The following is a 14637-nucleotide window of genomic DNA, read 5'->3' as shown; positions in this document are numbered from 1 at the left end:
AGATACAAAGGGAGACACAAACTACTAGGGAGACTACGACTCGAGCCTAGAAGTTGTCATGCATACGATCCCTATGTTAAGGTTTCTATCTAACTTGCACAGGAAGCAAGCTATCCTAAACAGCACAAGCAAATACATACAAGCACACAAAGCAAGCACACACACTATATGCACACAATTGGGCTCATACAAGGTTAGGCTGTGAGACACAAGCCAACTAGCATCGGGTGTGGTTAGCTCTTAACCCTAACATTGAGAGTTAGGGTGAAGCAGATGAAACGAGAAGTGAGGGTAAGACCTCACAGCTCTTATCCCTGGCCTGGGAGAGCTTCAGACAAATGAAAGTGTGGGAGTTCAGAATGTAGGAACTCTTCTCCACATGACTGACACAACATGATCTTGGGTTATTATCCACAATGCATCAACACAATGGTGTGAGTAAGGTGAATGACACAACTGAATAGCAGGGGATGGATTACACATCCCTTTTATCTGCCAATTGCCTCTTAAGAGGTCTTTACCTGCTTGGCACAAATTTAAACATTCACAAGCATTGCCTCTTAAGGAGGGCTTCAGACAGGTGCCTGCCCACATAACAGGACAGGTCTTCCAGACTACATGAAGTCAGAGAAATTATACCTCAGTGGTTAAGCAACCAAGCAAAGCAAAACAAGTTCAAAATAACTCAAAGCAACTTAGGCACCTGTGAAAAATCTAAACTAATTAGTTCAACTGTACAGACAAACAATCAATAGGCAATAGCAAACAGACAGACAATGTTCACAATATGCAAGCTACAAGGCAAACTCAAATGAGCTAACATCAACCTACAAAACAACACAATGTTAGTCATCCTCAATCAATTAATCAACTCAAATGAATGAGCCACTCCAATCATGGCAATGTGCATCTTAACCTGAAATCCACAATCCAAACAGTGAGTCCAAACCACTAGGTCAAAGCCTAGGGTCAAAAGAGGGTCAAACATTCAAAACAGAACATGAAATTTAACATGAATCATCTTCATTCACATCTTAAAACATTCCAAAATGTCTCATATCAATATCATTAACCAAAAGCATTTCATGATCAATTGAAGTTCAAGGCAAATTTAAAGCTCAAATGTGACCAACCAGAATGAAAAATCTCAATTAAATCATAAATGATTCAAATAATTCCAACAAAATTCATGAGCAATCACAACATCTATAACATGCATCACACAAAAAATCAGGGCAATTGGAGATCATTTGGCATGGTAAACACATCATTCAAGTTGAACATCACAAGGTGTGACACAAATTGTCACACCAACTTAGCACATTCATAAAACATAAATGACAAGTGATAAAAATACCAAATCAACACCAAAATGTCAAGCAATATGTCTAGTTATAACATGCAAAATTTCACATTCATTGGATCAAAGACCAGCATTTCACAACATGATAACCAAGGCAAGGTCAAATATGGACATGTACTCAAACATTCTAGCACCAAAAAAAGATCCAGCCAAGCACAACTTGCATTTTGATAATCACAAAAATGTAGACAACATGAGAAACATAATGCAAAAAATTGGAGGTCATTTGGATGAATTTTCAATTTATAGTGAATTTTAGAAGTTGAGAAATATTTGAAAGATGATTTTGGAGCCAAGGCATGAAAATGAGGGAGGAAAAGGAAAATGCAATGCAGTTTGAAAAACAAGCTTCGCTCGGATTCGAACCGAGGCTATATTTAAAATGCCAAACGCGCGCTTTCCTCAAAACGACATCGTTTAACCATAAAACCCTAAAACGCGCGTTGTGCATGGATTTGAAAATCCGCAGGTAATACGCATGAACTCATGGCAAAATCCGTAGGTAACCTGGAAAATGCTATGAATCTCTTGAAGAACACGATGAAGATCACGAAGATCTTCATCCAACTTTTCCAGATTTTTTCCAAAAGTTCCAGAAATGAAAATCAAGCATATCAATCAACTCGCCACGCATCATACATCAAGAATCCAACAATATTTCATGCAAAAACAATCAAACACGCATGGATCGAAGGAATCAAGAATCATCATCAAAACTTCAATTGCATGTAACTTTGTGTATATAGCATCATTTCACTCGATTTAAAGCTCAGATTCATCACCATTCAATGAACTACACAATAGGCATAATGAATTTGTGAATTAAAGAGGTCAAAAAAGTAACCTCTTGATGAACAGCAATTGGAATCGCGTATTACAAGGCTTGGCAAGTCCTTAGATCTCTTCCAATATGCTTCTTGAGATGAATGATGATGAATGTGAGGCTCAAATGCACATGAATTCAACTGAATCTACAACTGCCATGGATGCTTCACTTATTACACCTAGCTCAAACAGCCACGATTTCTCTTGCTTACACGTCCAAATGTGCTCAATTATGCTCCATGATGATGAAATGATCAATGAAAAGTGTTTAGGTTTGAAGAATTTTGGAAAAAAAGTGAGAGAAAAAATTGGAGAATTTTGTTGAATCTAGATCTGAAATGTTAATTGTGATCAAAACAGTTATGATTAAGCATATATACTCCATGCTAATCATGTTTAACAACAACTTAAGCCAAATGCAAGTGTGATTAGTGAGTTTTGTGGTGTTTGTGCAAAAATGCATTTTCTACTCCATGCACCCCCATGCACGTGAACAGTGCATGTTCTGGCTCAAAATGCCTTAAAATGATTCCATGCACACATTGAAATTGGTTTGGTATGCATATGTTCAATCAAAATGAGTTTATGAAATTTTCCCCAAAAATCTTCATGAATGCACCAATGATCATGCAATGAGATTTCATGCCATGTAGTGATATGCTTGGAAAATATATGTTACAAGGATCAAAGTGCAAAAAAAACCACTCAATTTGGAGTTTTGGTTTGAAAGTTATGCCCATTTGAAGTTTGAACCACACTTTACCATGATTGGACCATATCTCCTCAACCACACATGAGAAATCCATGACCTTAGACTTTTTGGAAATGGGAGAGAAAGATATTCAACTTTCATGTTGGACAAAATTTCACTTGAAGCTTTCTTGATGATGTAATCTTGAGTTGAAGTTGGTCCAAAACCTTTCCATTTTTGGAAACTTTCAAATTACAGGTCACTTGCTATTTTTGGAAAGTCTTGATCTGGCTTCAAAATCTTCAAGGTAGATGTTTGACATGTCAAATGAGACTTGTTTGAACATGAATGAGGTATCTCTGACCACTTCCCATCTCCAAATCCACAGTTGACTTGGCAGTTGACATACAATTGACTTGATCATGCACAGATGATTTTGAGCCTCAACCACTTGATGAAATGGCTCAAAAATAAAACCCTAGCTTACACAAGCTCCACATAATAACCATATGATGATCTCCTTCTCAAGAAAGACCTCATCTCCTTGAGAAACCCTGCCTATTAGAATGCAACTGATTAGGGTTGACCAGAGGTCAAAACCCTAATCCCAAGGCACATGATCAGGCACAATAAACCTCTTGGTGATGATAAAACCATGATGATGGTGATATACTCTGGCAAATAAGATAACACTCATCCTCCTTGAGGAACCAAACACAACCACCTCTGACCCTCCACCATCTGAAATAATCCACGCTGAAACACAACCACCCAACTCTGACATACCCCCACCAAATACATCTGCTGAACCACAAACTCCCACACTCAACCTAAGCCCTCCCACTTCTCCACCCCTAGCCTCTGAACCTGAAAGCACCCTTCCAACCCTTGAGGAAGCAATAATGGTGTTTGCAGAAGCCTCAGTTGACAAGGTCAAGTCTCTTTACACAAAGAAACCTAAAGGTGATGACCGGGATCACCTAACCGACCTCCGGTCCCACATCTTCTAGCTACCCTAACCCGTGACCCTAACCCACGTTGATGATTCGGTACCAGTGTTTGAGCATCTGAGGGGCCAAGAGAGTCACTTTCAACTACAGGAGAAGGCCAGTTGAGGTAGTCAGACAAGTCGACATAGTCTTCAGTATGCATCGATGGTGTACCGTCGTAGCTGAGCTCATGACCCATGCCAGAGAAGTTAGGTTGTGGTTGACTCATTGATGGGCGACCGTGACGGTTGAAGGGAGACATGGGTGTGAACGATGCGTCGAGGAAAGATTGGAAAGGTTGTTGGGGTGTTTGGTAGAGATAGGGTTGTTGGATGTTTTGGTCTTGTTAGGTTTGGGCTTCTTGGCTATGGTAGGAGGAGGGGCAGTTGGTGTTGAATGATCGTTGGGTGTTCTGGCTAAGACGACTTTCGTAGGGTGATGGGGTGGATGTGAAGCGATGTTGGGTCTCAGGTTGATGGTCAATTTGTTGGTGGTGGTATGGGGTATGCTCTTGGTATTGGGCTTGGGTGTATGGTATGTTTTGGTTGTATGTTTGTATACCTTGTGTTCAATATAGACATAAGGGAAAAAGGGTAATTATACACATAATTATTATCACAGGAGGTTTTGTCAGATCACATGACATTTTCGTGACTTGGGTAGCAGTGATGTGTTGCTAGATACCGCTCACTGTTTATTATGTTAAATGTGTGATTTAATATAATTGCCAACGTCGCGAAAACCTACAGGGTCACACACAAAGGACGGATTGATGAGAGATAGAGTAACTAAGGAACATCGTAAGGTACGGTGCACTTAAGTGGAATACGAAATATGGTAAGGTACCAAATACAAGTGATTTTGGCATATTATGAGATATGGGACAAAATACACTTAAGTGGGCTTTTTAGCTTGAAGCCCACACAAGTGGTTCTATAAATAGAACCCCTTGGGTAGAAGCATTGTTACTCCACTCAGACTGAAACTCAAGTAAAGACTTGGAATTTCGTTTCTCTCTCTCACTTAAAGCCTTCATTCGTACCAGCTAGCACTGAGATTGAAGGAATCCGTTTGTGTGGACTGAGTAGAGACGTTGTCATCGTTCAACGTTCGTGATCACTCCGTGGATCTGTATCCAAGGTTTTGATCGTTACAAGAGATCTGCACCAAAGGTTTGAATCGCCACAAGATGTAACGATTCTATCACTGATCATGCCCATTCGTAAGGATCATTAAATAGAGAAATTTTTAAATTCCGCTGCGCCTTGGATGGCAATTCTCCTTCAGCGAGGACAAAGGCTATTGAACAGATTTTCGGCAACTGGGAGGATTCATACAAGGAATTGTCACGGTTTTTATGGGCACTAAAAACATATGTCCCAGGAACTGTGGCAATTATGGAGACATTGCCAGCGATGATGCCAGACGGAACCTGTGCTACAGGTAATAGAATCTTTCACTGTCTCTTTTGGGCATTTGGCCCGTGCATCAAAGGTTTCACATTCTGCAAACCTATTATTCAAATTGATGGAACTTGGTTATACGGAAAATACAAGGGTACTTTGCTCATGGCGGTTGCACAAGACGGCAACAACAATGTCTTCCCCATTGCCTTTGCTCTTATTGAAGGTGAAACGGCTGGTGGATGGGGTTTCTTTCTTCGACATCTCAGAACGCATGTGGCTCCACAAGCCAATTTATGTTTGATTTCTGATAGACATGCTGCCCTTGAGAGTGCCTACAACAACCATGACAACGGATGGCATGATCCTCCTTCTACCCATGTCTATTGCATCAAACACATTGCACAAAACTTCATGTGTGCTATAAAAGATAAGAATCTTCGCAAGAAGTTGGTGAATGTTGGGTATGCTCTACCCAGTCGTCATTTCAATATTATCGTGATGAAATTAGACTGTCTAATAAAGACGCAGGGAGATGGATAAATAACATACCAGTAGAGCAGTGGACAAGGGCATTTGACGGAGGTTGTCGATGGGGCCACATGACAACAAACCTTGTGGAATGCATGAACAGGGTATTCAAAGGAATTCAAAATCAGCTGATAACCGCCTTGGTAAGATCGACCTATTATAAGTTGGCTTCTACGAACGTAGTGACGTTCCAAAACAGCATCAGGATCTGAGGTTTGTCTCTCGCATAAATCACCTTTCCGTATCGGCGATGAACACCAAATATGATTGCCAAATGATTAATTGAGATGTGGAACAATGACTCACACAACGCATCTATTTATAACACAAAAATTTCATTTTACATTGAGGCTCTAATTGAATTGGCGCCTCCTCTTAAGTACTACACAGGGGCGTCAATCCAATTGACTAGGGCACCTGTCCTAGCCAATCCAATTGGCGCCTCCATTCAATTTTTAAGAGGAGTCTCCAATTCAATTGGCGATTCCTCCTAAAAGTGAGGTAGTTTGAGAATTTTTTTGAAACCAAGGGTATTTTGGGATTTTTTTTGAAAAATGAATTATTTTTGTAAAAATTTCTAGGAAGTTATGAAAAAACTAATAATAATTTCAGTAAAAATTATTAAATAAATTATATAATAAAATAGGAGTAAAAATGATTAAAAAAAATAACTACATCAAAATAAAGTATTTTTTTTATACATTGTTATAAATTTCAATATTGAAAAATTAATTTAAAAAAGTACTACAGAATATACTTACTTAACTGCGGTTAAATTTCGGTTTATTTTGATTAAATTAGAAGTGGTTCGATTTAATTATTTGAAAAGGTTCATTTATATATATTCAGTAATTTATTTTATAAAATAAAGTTTGCTAAACGGTAAAATTGCTTTTATATTGAATTTCCCGCGCCAGGTTGGCTTCGTCCTTTTAAAGGGAAAAGCCCCGAACATTCCAGACTCAACAGTTATAACAGAATCGATGTGTTCAAAACGACACCGTCTTAAAGAAAACGGAAGAAGAAGAAATGATCTAGAGAGAAAGAGAAGAATCCAGAACGAGTTCATTCAACAATCAACACACTATATAATTTCTCCTCATTCCATTCCATTTACTCATTCAAGCATCTCAATATATTCTTTCTGCAATTCATTCCACTCTCTCTCTCTCTCTCTCCGATCCACATTCTACAATCTCTCTGTAATTCATTCTCTCTCTCTGTGAGGTTCGTAACAATGGCAGACGCTGAGACATTCGCATTCCAGGCTGAGATCAACCAACTTCTTAGCCTTATCATCAACACTTTCTACACCAACAAGGAGATTTTCTTGCGCGAACTTATCAGCAATTCTTCAGATGTATGCACACGCATCTTCAATCCCTCCTTTATCTTGCTTTCTTAATTTGTCTTTGATTCATTCATATTTCAATTAGTAATCAATTTAATCTTTAATTAAAATTGTTTATCTATTAGTTTTGAATTGTGAAGTTAATAATATCATCGATTCTTTATGTGTGGTAGTCTAACCAATTCAATCAGTTTTGTTGATCTTCATCAATATGCATTCTGTTGATTAAACTGAATTATCTTCTAAAATCTGTTACAGTAACGTTAATATTAATTAGCAATTATCTTATTTAGAGAACCTGAGATTATTATCAGTAAATCTGTGTTTGGCTTAAAGTGTATCCTTGAAACAATTTGAAGCCATTTTTCATCATGAAAGAGACTTAAAAAATTCTCACTAATGGTGTTTTTATGTGGTTTTTGGTGCAACAGGCTTTGGATAAAATTCGTTTTGAGAGTTTGACTGATAAAAGCAAGCTGGATGCTCAGCCAGAACTTTTCATTAGGATTGTGCCTGACAAAGCCAACAAGACACTGTCCATCATAGACAGTGGCATTGGAATGACCAAAGCAGGTAATATCTTAATTTCGAGGTGAATATGCTGAAATTATGGTGGTGGTGTGATCTTCTTCAAAGTTTAAAGTGTAGCTTTTGTTGAAATTATGGTGACACATGTTGATTCTATCAAACTTAATGTAATTCACAAGCCTAATTGGAATTTGTTACAATTAATGTAATTCACAAAATATGCTCTCAGAGATTGTTCAATTGGAATTTAGAACCTGTTTCTGAAAGCTATTATTTGGGTCTTTTTTTTCTTCAGATTTGGTGAACAACTTGGGTACTATTGCGAGGTCCGGAACCAAGGAGTTCATGGAGGCTTTGCAGGCTGGTGCTGATGTGAGCATGATTGGTCAATTTGGTGTTGGGTTTTACTCAGCTTATCTTGTTGCAGAGAAAGTAATTGTCACCACCAAACACAATGATGATGAGCAATACATATGGGAATCACAAGCTGGTGGCTCCTTCACAGTTACAAGAGATACCGAAGGCGAGCAACTTGGAAGAGGAACTAAGATTACTCTTTTCCTCAAAGAGGATCAGGTAGTTTAACTTTAATCAACAACCCAACTTCTTTCTTCTAGATTTTGCTGAGAAATTTAACTATGATGCGGCCAAGTACACCGTTTTGTGCAAAAAATGGCTTGTTTTCTTTAACATGTCACCTTTTGAAAAATTGTGTTAATTTTGCAATCCATTTTGTTAGAGAAGATTTATTTTCCGCTTGAATCATTTGTAGTACAACTTTAGTCCTTTAGATTTATAAGATATCAATTGGCTCACTAAAATTATTGTTCAAAACTAAAAACCTGCTATCAATTTGAATTGTGAATTTAACTCTGAATTTGTCTAGCAGAGACTAGTATATGAATTGAAGATTTTTTGAAATTTCATTCAGACAGCTCTACTGTTTCTGTGATTACTTTTTGAAGATTTTTTGAGATTTTTTGAAATTTCAAGGATTAAATTAGTGATTACTTTTGTGAACAGCTGGAATACTTGGAAGAGAGGAGGATCAAGGATCTTGTGAAGAAGCACTCTGAATTCATTAGTTATCCAATTTACCTTTGGACCGAGAAGACTATTGAGAAAGAGATCAGCGATGATGAAGACGATGAGCCCAAGAAAGAGGAAGAAGGGGCTGTTGAGGAAGTTGATGATGACAAGGAGAAAGATTCCAAGAAGAAGAAGATTAAGGAGGTTTCTCATGAGTGGGAACTCATCAACAAACAGAAGCCAATTTGGCTGCGTAAACCAGAAGAGATCTCCAAGGATGAATATGCTGCATTCTACAAGAGCCTCACTAATGACTGGGAAGAACACTTGGCTGTGAAGCATTTCTCTGTAGAGGGACAGCTTGAATTTAAGGCGGTTCTCTTTGTCCCCAAAAGGGCACCTTTTGATTTGTTTGACACCAAGAAAAAGATGAACAACATCAAGCTTTATGTTAGAAGGGTGTTCATCATGGACAACTGCGAGGAGCTCATACCTGAGTACCTTGGATTTGTGAAAGGAGTTGTCGACTCTGATGACTTGCCACTCAACATCTCACGTGAAACGTTGCAACAGAACAAGATTTTAAAAGTGATCAGGAAGAATATTGTGAAGAAGTGCATTGAGATGTTCAATGAAATTGCGGAGAACAAGGAAGATTACAACAAGTTCTATGATGCTTTCTCCAAGAATTTGAAATTGGGTATTCATGAAGACAGCCAGAATCGGGCAAAACTTGCTGATTTGCTCAGATACCACTCTACAAAGAGTGGAGATGAAATGACAAGCTTGAAGGACTATGTCACCAGAATGAAAGAAGGCCAGAAAGACATCTACTACATCACTGGAGAGAGCAAAAAGGCTGTGGAGAATTCTCCATTCTTGGAGAGACTCAAGAAGAAGGGCTATGAAGTTCTCTTCATGGTTGACGCTATCGACGAATATGCTGTTGGACAGCTAAAAGAGTATGATGGAAAGAAACTGGTTTCTGCAACAAAAGAAGGATTGAAGTTGGATGATGAGACTGAAGAAGAGAAGAAGAAAAAAGAGGAGAAGAAGAAATCATTCGAAGATCTTTGCAGGGTCATGAAAGACATATTGGGAGACAAAGTGGAGAAGGTTGTTGTCTCTGACAGGATTGTTGATTCACCCTGCTGTTTGGTAACTGGTGAATATGGATGGAGTGCAAACATGGAAAGGATCATGAAGGCTCAGGCTCTGAGGGATAGCAGCATGGGAAGCTACATGTCTAGCAAGAAAACTATGGAAATCAACACAGAAAATGGTATCATGGAGGAGTTAAGGAAAAGGGCTGAGGCTGACAAGAACGATAAATCGGTTAAGGACCTCGTGCTGCTTCTTTTTGAGACTGCTCTTTTGACATCAGGTTTTAGCCTTGATGATCCCAACACATTTGCTGGAAGGATTCATAGGATGTTGAAGTTGGGTCTTAGCATTGATGAGGAAGAGACTGGTGTGGATGATGTTGATATGCCTCAGTTGGATGAGGATGAGGCTGAGGAGAGCAAGATGGAGGAAGTGGATTAAAGGCCTGTAGAAGTTTTGACTCATACAACTGTTAATAGATTGGGATTTGAGATTGTGCATGTTAAAAGTAGTGAAAGTGTGGTAGATGCTTCTTGTGTCTGTTATTTTTGTCCTGAATAGTTATGAGTCTTGGTTATGTCATTGTTGTATCTGTCTACAATGTTATCATCAATGAAAAATTGCTATACCTTTTAAAAATGCTTATACATGGCAGGTTCTGTTAAATTTGTTTTCTAAACTGTTTAAAACTAATGCAGCATACATGGTTACATTATTATTGGAAACTCTGAAATTGGTGATACAATTTCATTACCCAACAAAACCATTGGGTAACTTTCTTAATTAGATTTGTTTAAAGATATGCTATTTGCCATATCATTAAAAGGTGATAGTAGAAAACCATAAAAGAGGTGATTACACAAAATTAATTTAAAAATAAGGGTGGTTGATAGATCTCCCTCAAATAAAATTTTAACGAAGGTCAAACCAGAGTCAAAAAAGTAAGTGTCATTAGGATGATGAATTCTTTACTTTGCAAATGCATCGGCATATATATTGGCCCTCAAATAAAATTTTAACGAAGGTCAAACAAGAGTCAAAAAAGCAAGTGTCATTAGGATGATGAATTCTTTATTTTCCAAATGCATCGACATATATATTGGTCCTCAAATAAAATTTTAACGAAGGTCAAACAAGAGTCAAAAAAGCAAGTGTCATTGGGATGATGAATTCTTTACTTTGAAAATGTATCGGCATATATATTGGCTTTACGGCAGATATGTGAAATTTGAATATCCCTATCTTATTGAAAATAAGTTTTTATCTTCGGGATGAGATTCATTTCATGATGTTGCAAGTATAGCTAGTGGTTATGTACGATTTGTTGAGAGTGAACACAAATACCAATTTTGGTAAATCCTAATCTATTTATAAGTTGAAGACCTTCAAACACGTCTCACAACTCAGTTGATATATACGTATCACAACTCCAATATGCTTAATGAGTCCCTGAAGCCACTCTCTGCATCCCGCATTTCCTCTCTTATCTCTAGTCCCATAAGTATTCAACTTCACTCTCACCATATATTGAGTGTTAGTAACGATAGTTGAGAGTTTCGTCTGGTCATAATCTTGAATCTGCCTGTAAATTTGGTTCATCATGTTCGATGGTCTAGAGTAATTCTCACCACGGGTCTTTTTTTATGCCAACTCCATAAATTATAATATGTGGTGGCCAAAAAATCTTCCTGGCATTATTTAGCTCCACCCCGTATTAGTTTGCATGTTATCCTTTATCCAATGTTTTAAATCTCCTAGAAAAAAAATACATGTCCTTTATCCAATGTTTCAAATCTTCTAGAAGATCCTCATTGTCATGGAAGTGACACATGATGCTACCACCCCATCCGATGTTTCTTGCAATTAGTGAGAAGGTCATCATAATTAAGAAGTCAAACATAATTACGGATTTTTTCCGGAGTTCGAAACTTCCATCTCAAGTTTATTATCTTCATCCATCATCAATCTTTTTTATTTTTTTATAAGCAAAAAATATAATGGACTTTTCATTAATAATTAATTTTTATTTGTATAATATTATTTAGTTTTTTAAACGTTATGGGTTAATTTCAATGTAAACATTTGAGATTTAAAGAGAGCTGAAAATGCAAATGCAAATCTGTTGTAAACATCATGTTAATGTTTTTTTTAAATTACATACCCATTCTAACATAGAAGAACCTTACTAAAGAAAACTAATGATGGAAACTGGCTAAGGTGTGCTTGCCTAAAGTTCTTTCAAAAAAGTTATAATACGGTTCCTATATATGCCTCACCTATGATCTTAGGTCCCAATCATTTATGGATCCTCAATGTCTAAGCAACAAAAGTTTCATAACAAGCCATAATAGAACACAAAATGAACTTAGACATCTAGCACAATATAAACAAAACAAGCATACACAAAACAAAAACCTGTTTATTCAAGCAAAGTCAAAGCAAAAACAATCATTCAAAACAAATTAAAATCAACCGTTCAAGTTGCACACAAACAAAGCATAGAATAAAAGACATTAAATAGCCTATTCAGAATGTGTAAATGAATTGCATCTTCACTAAGGAGCTACAAGATATAAATATCATCAATAAAATGGCAAATTCAAATACTATCACACTCCTATTTTCTTGTTTGCTATACCTAGTCATCTTTTCAAGGATGCTCGGTGCCACCCGGGAGTGAAAGCATAGACTCAGTATAAACTCCCATTTGAGATCTTTTAAAGTAACAAATACCATAGGAGTAAGGGTGATGCTCTAGTAGCTGTCCATTGTCGTTAAACTATTAGAATATCTCTATAACTAGTATAATTATTAGGATATTTCTATAATTAATATACATCATAATTGTATTTATTAGCTTCTAAATATAGATATTGTATATAATGAGTATTCTTATCAATGGTATCAGAACCTTGTATAAGATCCGGTGAGTCATCTACTGTGGTTTCCGCTACCGGGTCATCCACCATTTATTTCCACGCTTCAGAGGTCCAGTCCTAGGCGTAATGAAGTATGTTAAGAGCCCTACATCGGACAATATATGGTCTGAACATGTGTTAATAAATGGAGGCGGTCCTCACTCTACCAACCGGTTTTGTAGGGTTGAGTTAGGTCAAACCACACATGCTTACATGGTATCAGTTTTGTCACGATCCTAACCTAAATCCTTCTCACCGCCGCTAATCCTCTGTTTTACCATGACAGAAACAAACTCTCATTCCCAAATTTTTGATGACACTTCATCAGCCTCTCAAACCAACCTTCCTCAGGCGGCGAAACCCAACTTTCACTCCGCCTTCACCATTAACAACGTCAACACCATAATCCCGGTGATGTTGAAAAATGATTCTAATCTCTATCTCTCATGGTCTGTCCTCTTCAAGGCGCAAGCACGTGTTCACAACGTACTTGATCACATCATCCCGTCATCGGATGCACATGCCATACAAGCATCAGCATACCTTAAGGCTAACGATTCTGAACTTTGGAATCGACTTGATGTGGTGGTATTGCAATGGATGTACGCAACCGTCTCGCAGGATATTCTTCAATTAATCCTCGTCGTCGATGACACTGCCGAAGAATGCTGGAAACGCATCGCCGCTATGTTTCATGATAACAAACATTCACGTGTTGTACAATTAGAAAATCAATTCAGCAACACAAACCTGGAGGATTTTGCATCGACAAAAGCATACTGCAACCGCCTCAAAACTCTATTTGATCAACTCGCCAACGTCGACTCTCCGGTCACTAACACACGACTGGTGCTTAAAATGATATTCAGTCTCACTGATGCATACGCTGGGTTTGTCACCTATATACAACAACACAACCCTCTCCCCACCTTCGCCATAACACGATCATGACTGGAACTCGAGGAATCAACCATGTTGCAGCGTGTCGCTCGCGAATCACACGCCTCCTCTATTTCGGCCGCTCTCATGACCAAAGCTCCAGCCACCGAACCTGCACCCAAACCGACATCCTATGCTTCAAACTCCCAACTATCTCCATCGGCATATTGCGGTCATAGAGGAAAGAAACCGAATCATGGCGGTCGAAATTCCGGAAGAGGAAATCGCGGACAGCAACAACAACAGTGGCAACCATGGAATTACCCACCTTGGCAACAATGGGGTCCTTGGAATTACCCACCTTGCCCTTACCCAACCTCAAATTGGAATAGACCAAATAATGGTCCTAAGCCCCAACAAATTGGAATTCTTGGGCCCAAACCTCAGCAAGTTGCTTTCAATGTTAATACTACCAACCCTACTAACATTGAAAGTGCTTTCAGCACCCTCAATCTTGCTCAGCCAGACCCCTCTTGGTACATGGACACCGGAGCCACCTCTCACATGACATCCTCATAAGATAATCTCTCGTCTTATTTTAAATTAAGCAAAAATAATAAAATCATTGTCATAAATGGTCATTCTGTTCCAATTTATGGTCTCGGTAGTACACATCTAGATAACCCCCACCCACCTCTTGTTCTAAACAATGTGCTTCACGCTCCAAATCTAATTAAAAATTTAGTTCCAGTTCGTAAATTTACTACAGATAATAATATTTCAATTGAATTTGACCCGTTTGGTTTTTCTGTGAAGGACTCTCAGATGGGGATGCCTATCATGAGATGTGAAACTCAAGGTGACCTTTACCCCATTACCAACCACATGACCAAAAACAAAGCCAAGCATCCATCCACCTTTACAGCTTTGTCACCATCTATTTGGCATAATCGTCTAGGGCATCCGGGCGAACATGTTTTGTATTTTCTTCGCAAAAATAAATTGGTTGAATGTAATAACTCCAGT

The 14637-nt window shown here is 38.1% G+C and overlaps 1 protein-coding gene across 1 annotated transcript; it reads left to right on the top strand.

The window, feature by feature from the left end:
- The first annotated feature begins 6765 nt into the window (after positions 1–6765).
- LOC127127007 (heat shock protein 83) lies at positions 6766–10461 on the top strand. Its single transcript, XM_051056082.1, has 4 exons — positions 6766–7162; positions 7585–7726; positions 7977–8257; positions 8705–10461. The coding sequence occupies exons 1-4, from the start codon at positions 7040–7042 to the stop codon at positions 10253–10255; spliced, it is 2097 nt and encodes a 698-aa protein (XP_050912039.1). The 5' UTR covers positions 6766–7039; the 3' UTR covers positions 10256–10461.
- The last annotated feature ends 4176 nt before the right edge of the window (positions 10462–14637 follow it).

The sequence above is a fragment of the Lathyrus oleraceus genome, chromosome 3 (assembly GCF_024323335.1).
Source record: "Lathyrus oleraceus cultivar Zhongwan6 chromosome 3, CAAS_Psat_ZW6_1.0, whole genome shotgun sequence".
Lineage (NCBI taxonomy): Eukaryota > Viridiplantae > Streptophyta > Magnoliopsida > Fabales > Fabaceae > Lathyrus > Lathyrus oleraceus.
This window is presented reverse-complemented; position numbering and strand designations above follow the sequence as displayed.

What these genes read in the sequence shown, in the direction of transcription:
- LOC127127007 (XM_051056082.1), top strand. Translation starts at nt 7,040, where the DNA reads ATGGCAGACGCTGAGACATTCGCATTCCAGGCTGAGATCAACCAACTT. An exon ending in TTATCAGCAATTCTTCAGAT is followed by an intron (nt 7,163 to 7,584) that starts GTATGCACACGC and finishes TTGGTGCAACAG; the next exon opens with GCTTTGGATAAAATTCGTTT. An exon ending in TTTTCCTCAAAGAGGATCAG is followed by an intron (nt 8,258 to 8,704) that starts GTAGTTTAACTT and finishes TTTTGTGAACAG; the next exon opens with CTGGAATACTTGGAAGAGAG.